Raw genomic sequence first — 7,394 nt, 5'->3', positions numbered from 1 at the left:
ACTATTGAGAGAAATATTAACTGCCTCTTATTTTTTTATCTGAGAAAAATCAATCAAAACAATACCTGTACACTTGCTATTTATATACAAAGCTTTAGTGCTAATTCTTATACTCCTAAATCAAACTACTCAACCAATATGGTTAATTTAGCTGTGTACAGCTGGCGTTCCAGCTGTAACTAACTCTAACAACCTATACAGCTAACTACAGTGACAACTACCACTATTAACTTCCTTTCTAACTAACTTCAACACCCCTCCTCAAGCTGATGGCTGGAAGAGGTCTTTCAATATTAGCTTGGAAAAAAGATAATCATGTGATTGCTTTCCAAGACTCTTAGTTAAGAGATCAGCTAGTTGTTCCTTTGTAGACACATGATAAGTTTTGATCAGACCCTGAAGAATTTTCTCTCCGACAATGTGGCAGTCAATGTCTATATGTTTAGTACATTCATGAAAGATGGGATTGGCTGCTTGCTGTCCCAAAACAGATGAATTGGCAAGTTCAGAGTGACTCCTAGCTCTTGAAATAGACCTTTTAACCAAGTGATTTCAGCTACAGCTGAAGCCATACTCCTAAACTCAGCTTCAGCCGAGCTTCTGGCAACTGTGGCTTGCTTTTTGGACTTCCATGAAATCAGAGCTCCACCATACATAACCAAATATCCATTGACCGATCTTCTAGTCTGAAGACATCCTCCCCAGTCAATGTTACAATAAACTTCTAGTAATTAGAGCTAGTAGAAGGCAGCAAAAGACCAAGACCAGGAGCTTCCTTGATATACCTGACAACTCTCAGAGCAGCATCCATATGTGATTGTTTCGGCTTATGTATAAATTGACTAAGAACTTGAACTGCATAAGCAATATCAATTCTAGTCCTGGTGAGATATAGGATCCTACCAATTAGCCTTTGATATTGTCCAGTATCTTCCAGTTCTCTACCAGTATCATTGTGTTTATCTGATGCTATCAAATTGTCGAAGTCTGTGGATGTTAGCTTTAAGTTGGATTCAAGTGGAGTGCCTGCAGGTTTGGCACCTCCAAGTCCCATCTTAGCAATTAACTCAAGTGCGTATTTTATCTGAGACATTACAATTCCTTTAGACGATCTTGCAAATTCAATTCCCAAAAAGAATTTAAGCTCTCCCAGATCCTTCATTTTAAACGTCAATTACAGATCATGTCTAGTTTGTAGGATCAGCTCTGAGTTGCTTCCTGTGAACAGTAGATTATCTACATACACTAGCACCACTACTAGATGAGATTGTACCAGTTTAGTAAACAAGGAATAATCAAAATGACTTTGAGTAAAGCCTAGCTGAAGTAGAGCATCTGTAAGCCTCTTGTTCCACTGTCTAGGAACCTGTTTCAGGCCATCTAAGGATTTGTGTAAACTGCATACCTTAAGAGCAGTGTTGGAACTAGAGCATTATCCTGAAAACCCCTGAGGAATATCCATATACTCCTCCTCCAATAGATCACCTAGTAGGAAGGCATTGTGCACATCCATCTGATACACACACCACCCCTTGGATGCAGCAATGGCTAACATAGACCTAACAGTAACCATCTTAGCCACAGGAGAAAAGGTTTCAGTATAGTCTAACCCCTCCTGCTGGCTATAGCCCTTGGCAACAAGCCTGACTTTGTACCTTTCCATAGCACTAGATGCAGTATACTTGACTCTAAACACCATTTGCACCCAATAAGAGTCTTGTTAGGTGGCAGATCAACAATGCTCCAAGTGTGGTTGTCCTCTAATGCAACAATTTCTTGCTTCATAGACTCAGTCCAATTAACATCCTTAATAGCTTCATGGAATGATTTTGGTTCCACAATGTTTGAATAAGAAGCCAATGTAGTACTAAAGTGTGGTGAGACATTGACATAACCAACAGAGTGAGAAGGGGATAAGAACAGGCAGAGTTGCCCTGCTTCTTGGTAATAAAGTCTTGTATCCATAAAAGAGGTCTAGTTGGTTTAGTTGATTTCTTCTGATCCTAACATGCAGGTGTCTGAGTTTCTGTCCTCTCAGCTATAGAAATCTCTTGTTGCACTTTTTGGTTAGGTGAGTTAGGAACCCTTCAACTTCTAGTCGATCTTCTTTGATACACCTAAGTTATAGTATGTGTAGGAGTAGGAACAACCTGTCGTTGCTGCTCTTGCTGATTGGTTGACTCAGGTATTCCTTGAGTTGGCACAGTAGAGGAGCAAAAGCCTCCTCATTTACGGAAACTGAGATAGAGGACTCAGACACAGAGACATGAATAGGAGGTTCAGGTTGAGATAAATGTGGATTGAAAAGGTTTGGATTTTGTGTGAATGTGAATGGAGGAGTAGAAGATTGCAAAAGAGAAGAAAAGTCCATAATAGGAAATAAAGAAGAGACATCAAAGGAAGCTGGATGCATAAAGGGAAAGGTGTCTTCATGGAAGATAACATCTCTGCTAACAAGGAATTCCCTAGTAGAAATACTAAACATTTTGTAGCCTTTTTGAGTTTGTGAATAGCCAAGAAAAACTGCAGGGAGTGCTCTAGGAGAAAACTTGTCAGATTTCTTCATACATGTGACATAGCCGAGACAACCAAACACCTTTATATGAGACAGGTTAGGAGCATGACCAAAGATTATCTCAAAGGGGACTGACCTTTAAGAACTGAAGAAAGTAGTTTATTGATCACATACACAATAGTTGTGACACATTCTCCCCAAAATTTAAGAGGTACTCTAGATTGAAACCTGAGAGATCTTGCAACCTCCAGAATATACCCGTGCCTTCTCTCAGCTATGCCATTTTGTTGAGGGGTGTAAACATAAGAGCTTTGATGGATAATACCTAGAGACTGGAGTAGTGTAGACATCTGAGAGTTGAAGAACTCACACCCATTATCAGTTCTAAAATACTTGACTAAGCAAGAATAAACATTATGGATCATGGCAAAGAAACTTTTAATAGCAGCAATCACATCAGACTTAGCAGAAAGCAAGAATAACCATGTATATATTGAATGATCATCAAGTAAATTAAGAAAATATCGTTTTCCATCATGAGTTGGGACTCTATAAGGACCCCATATATCTCCATAAATAGTGTGGAAACAATAAGGTGCAACAGAATTACTCAAAGGAAATGGCAATCTTGTTTGCTTTGCCAAGGGACAGACAGTACATTCTTTTATCTAGTATCACTCAATATATGATTTAAGCTACTTATTTTCTGCAAAGTATTTAGAAGGAAATGCCCTAGTCTTCTATGCCACAATACTGAATCATGTTGTTTATTTATCACAGAAGCCTGAGTGACTCTTGTAACACCTTTAGTCTCATCTTGAACATCAATCATGTTTCCAGTTGTTATCAGATATAGTCCATCATTTTCTTTACCAATCCCCTTCACCTGAACACTTGAGAGATCCTGAAATATACAAAAATCAGGGTAGAACAACACAACCCATCTCAACTCTTTAGTCAACTTAGAGACAGACAACAAATTATAGTTGAATTCAGGAATGTGCATAACATTTGTTATCTTTTGCCCTTGATGAGTGCAAGTTGATCCTACATGTTTCACATAGGCTATATTTCCTGTTCGTAAGTAGACTTTACCATCTTTTATACTGTTCATGATTTTAGGATCTATGAGAAGGTTGAGGGTACTAACCATATGGCTGGAGGCACCAGAGTCAACTATCTATTTTTGAGAGGTATTAAACACACCACCAGCTACAGCAGAAGTTGTCATACCTGCTGTCATAGGGGAATCAGTAGCATCTGCTCCTTTTCCAAGAAATTAAAGAAGTTGATTGTACTAGTCTTGAGTGAATTGAGGAATGCTGGACATGAGCCTATTAGCACTAGGACCAGGGTGCATTTGTAAAGTACCTGCAGGGTAAGTACTTGCTTGGTTTGCACCTGCACTACTAGAAGCACCAGGTGAGGACCATGCTGTTAGCACCAAACCTCTTCTGTTTATAGTCATTGGGATATCCATGCAACTTATAACAGTGATCTTTGGTGTGACCTTTAAAGTAACAAAAATCACAATATAGATGATTCATCTTAAGTCTGTAATTAAAACCATAGCCTGTGGCTCCACTGTAACCACCAATTTGCTGAGAGTTATTACTCCTGTTACTTAAGCTAGAGGCATCATTAAAGCCATGGCCAGGCATATGCACACTTTTGCCTTTACTATTAGTGAGTAAAGCTGCATTCTGAGTAAAACCATAGGTAGAGATAATCATAGAGTAAGCTTTGTTAATAGATGGAATAGGAGACATGTTTAAGATCTGATTGTTTGATTGAGAATAAGGCTCATTTAATCCCTTTAAAAACTGCAATAACCTTTGGTACTGAAAATGTTCAACATATTTCCTGGACTCAGCACAATGACAACCACAATGACAACCAGGACATGGCATAAGAGCATCAAATTCTGCCCAAAACTCTTTCAGTTTGGAAAAATAGGCAAAGACCAAAGAAATACCTTGAGTTAACATGGCAATTTCTTTATGCAGAAACAGAATTCGAGAGCCATCCACTTTATCAAATCGCTCCTGTAGATCTACCCAAACTTGATGAGCACTCGAGGCATACACCATACCACACAACAATTCAGCACTAACAGAGTTCATAATCCAAGAGAGAACAATTGCATTACATTTTTCCCATAACTCATGAAGAGACGAAGGAAAACTCTCCTTAGGATGTCTCCCATCAACAAGACCTAGCTTACTTTTTCCTAATAAGCTGATTCACATAGTATTACTCCACAATGTATAATTCTCGGGTCCAGTTAGCTTAATAGAGATTAAAGAGCTACCTGGTGTATCAGATGGTTGTAGGTACAGAGGATGATGCTGATCCACTGTTTGCATTGTAGCAGAACCATTGTTAATTGGAATTTCAGTCTCATTGCTGGGTTCACCTCCATTTGTCGCCATGAATGGAATCTATACAGTTCAAACTAGCCTTTTCGAAGAATGAATAGCGGGTATTCGACTAAATTCAATGTGAACTGGAGTAGCGTATAAAAAAAATGGTAGTATAAAATTGAAATCGAGAAGGAAAAGCATAAATTCAGATGAGAGAAAGCTTGGCGATCGATTGCACAAGCTCTGATACCATGATGAATTATGAGGTATATGCTTATAGAGTAAGCTCAACTAAGATGATAGAGAACTATTGAGAGAAATATTAGCTGCCTCTTATTCTTTTATCTGAGAAAAATCAATCAAAACAGTACCTGTACACTGCTATTTATATACAAAGCTTTAGTGCTAATGCTTACACTCCTAACTATCAAACTACTCAGCCAATATGGTTAATTTAGCTGTGTACAGCTGGCGTCCAGCTGTAACTAACTCTAACAACCTGGATAGCTAACTACAGTGACAACTACCACTATTAACTTCCTTTGTAACTAACTTCAACAAGAACAACTGATGACTCAAACACTGCTTGATACTTTCACCAGGTGGGAGCAGGATGCCTGCTCGGTGTTGCATGATACAGAGTGGCTGTTGAACGTCGAAAATATTGATGATGAAATATTGAGCAGACTTAGTAAAATTGAAAAACAAATTCAAGCCATAGACTCAGTTGTAGAAGCAGATCAAGGTCTCTTGGTTTCAAGTTTGATATGGTGCCAAAACTTCAAGATGGTTGTTCTACTCTTTGTTGGTGCTTTAGAGCTCTATCTTGTGCTTCTCAGATTCCAACACTTGAGGTAATTAATTGTCTCATAAGATTTCTATTCTACATAAAGAGAGACAGATCTGGACATAATTGTGGTTTGGCTCTTCTGGTCATGGCTGTGCATGCACTCCTTCATATTGGGGTAAATAGATGTGCTATTACTAGTTTTCTTTGGCTTCTTTTGGTATCCAGAGCCTAAATTTTTGTTCCTGGTCCCATATTCTGCCTCTGGTATTGCCCATATTCGAGGATCGATAGCTCTAATACCGTTTAGTCTGCCATCACCATGGATTTTAAAAGTTTACAGTGTGAATTTAGTTATTGATGATTATTTATTTGGAGCACAATTCTCTTTTAGTCAGTTTGCGAAGTTATATGGTATATCTCTTTGATTCATGTAAATCTACCTAAGTTTGGAAACTACAGGCGATGGTATAGTTGGAGCACCATTCCTGGTTCATCCCTTATCCCTTTGTTATGTTGGCAAAATGTATAGTTGTAAACAGTAAGCTATGTTGCTGACCTGCATATGGTAGGTGACTTAGTGAAGAAACACCTTATTGGAGCGTATAGCTAGTGTGACCGCGTATGAAACCCTAAACCCTTCTCCCATTTCTCCTCCCTTCATATGCTTGCAAGTTGCAACTACCATGTTCTTAGGAGCTTAGGACCTTTTCCCTTCATCTTCGGTGGATTATCAGTTGGTTTTTCTTCTGTAGCCCCTAATTTGACACTTCAGACTTTTTCTCTTTATAATTTAAAACAAGTCTTGGCTCTGTTACTGCACATGTAAGCCTTTTAATTCCTAGTTTGTCTTACCTCCCTGTGTAATGATTTTGTTGCTTTTATGGTGCACCTGGTTAAGACATTTTCTTACTGTTCATCTGTCCCTCAGTAAATAATGGTGCATGTGCTTAAGTTTATTTGTTAATATTGCTGTAGGAAGTCTAGACGAATTTGGAGATTGCAAGCCACCTTCCTATCATGTAAACGACTTGCAGTTTGTGTATTGTCGTAATTGATTGTATTCTCGTAATTGATTCGGCGAATTGGCTTAATAGAGCTTTGGAAGTCTCCATCCAATCTACTGCTGAAAGATCCAACTTAAGTGATGCTGAAGAAGTTGTCAGACAGTATCAGGTACTTTTTTCAGCCTTTCTCTATAGCCTTTATGGGATTTATTCCCTCGTTTGTGTTAGGTATTTTGATTTTATTACTATTTTAACTTATATTATACTTGTCCTCGTTAAGTGTGCAATTCCCATTGCTACAGATTTCATGTGTGTGTGTGTGTGTGTGTGGGGGGGGGGGGGGGGTATATCTGCTTGTCATCACATTTTCATGATGTCGAAAAGTAGCTTGTTCAGCTACTATCGTGTGTGGCATTGAAGAGACCTAAATTTTCTTCATGTTATTTAGAATAATGTCTCATACTTTAGGTAAAATATCTTATGCTTCTTCAGTTTCCTTTTCTTGGATTCCTCTGGTGAATGCATGTAAGTATCAAGTTAGCTCTCCTGAGAAACTAACTGAGATGCTGTTTAGCTCCATGTTACTCTCTACATTCTTCTCAGAATTTTCACTATTATTTGAAGTTATAGTTGTTACTTTTATTAATTTAAGATATGATTATAATAGCAGTTTAGTTATTTACCTAAAGATCTTGGGATCAATCCCCACTAAATACTTAGCA

The 7,394-nt window shown here is 38.3% G+C and overlaps 1 protein-coding gene across 1 annotated transcript; it reads right to left on the bottom strand.

Annotated features, from left to right (window-relative positions):
- Window positions 1-434: 434 nt before the first annotated feature.
- Window positions 435-1,162, bottom strand: LOC124897182 (uncharacterized mitochondrial protein AtMg00810-like). Its single transcript, XM_047409795.1, has 2 exons — window positions 766-1,162; window positions 435-724 (listed from the first exon to the last, which is right to left on the bottom strand). The coding sequence occupies exons 1-2, from the start codon at window positions 1,160-1,162 to the stop codon at window positions 435-437; spliced, it is 687 nt and encodes a 228-aa protein (XP_047265751.1).
- Window positions 1,163-7,394: the final 6,232 nt, after the last annotated feature.

Source organism: Capsicum annuum, chromosome 1 (assembly GCF_002878395.1).
Source record: "Capsicum annuum cultivar UCD-10X-F1 chromosome 1, UCD10Xv1.1, whole genome shotgun sequence".
Lineage (NCBI taxonomy): Eukaryota > Viridiplantae > Streptophyta > Magnoliopsida > Solanales > Solanaceae > Capsicum > Capsicum annuum.
Note: the sequence above shows the minus strand (reverse complement) of the source record. Positions and strands in the feature narration are given on the sequence as shown.

Bases quoted from the DNA above. Each gene is read 5' to 3' on its own strand.
- LOC124897182 (XM_047409795.1), bottom strand. From the start codon at position 1,162: ATGAAGGATCTGGGAGAGCTTAAATTCTTTTTGGGAATTGAATTTGCA. The intron at 725-765 runs GTCTTGGTCTTT...TCTAATTACTAG, and splicing joins GTATATCAAGGAAGCTCCTG to AAGTTTATTGTAACATTGAC.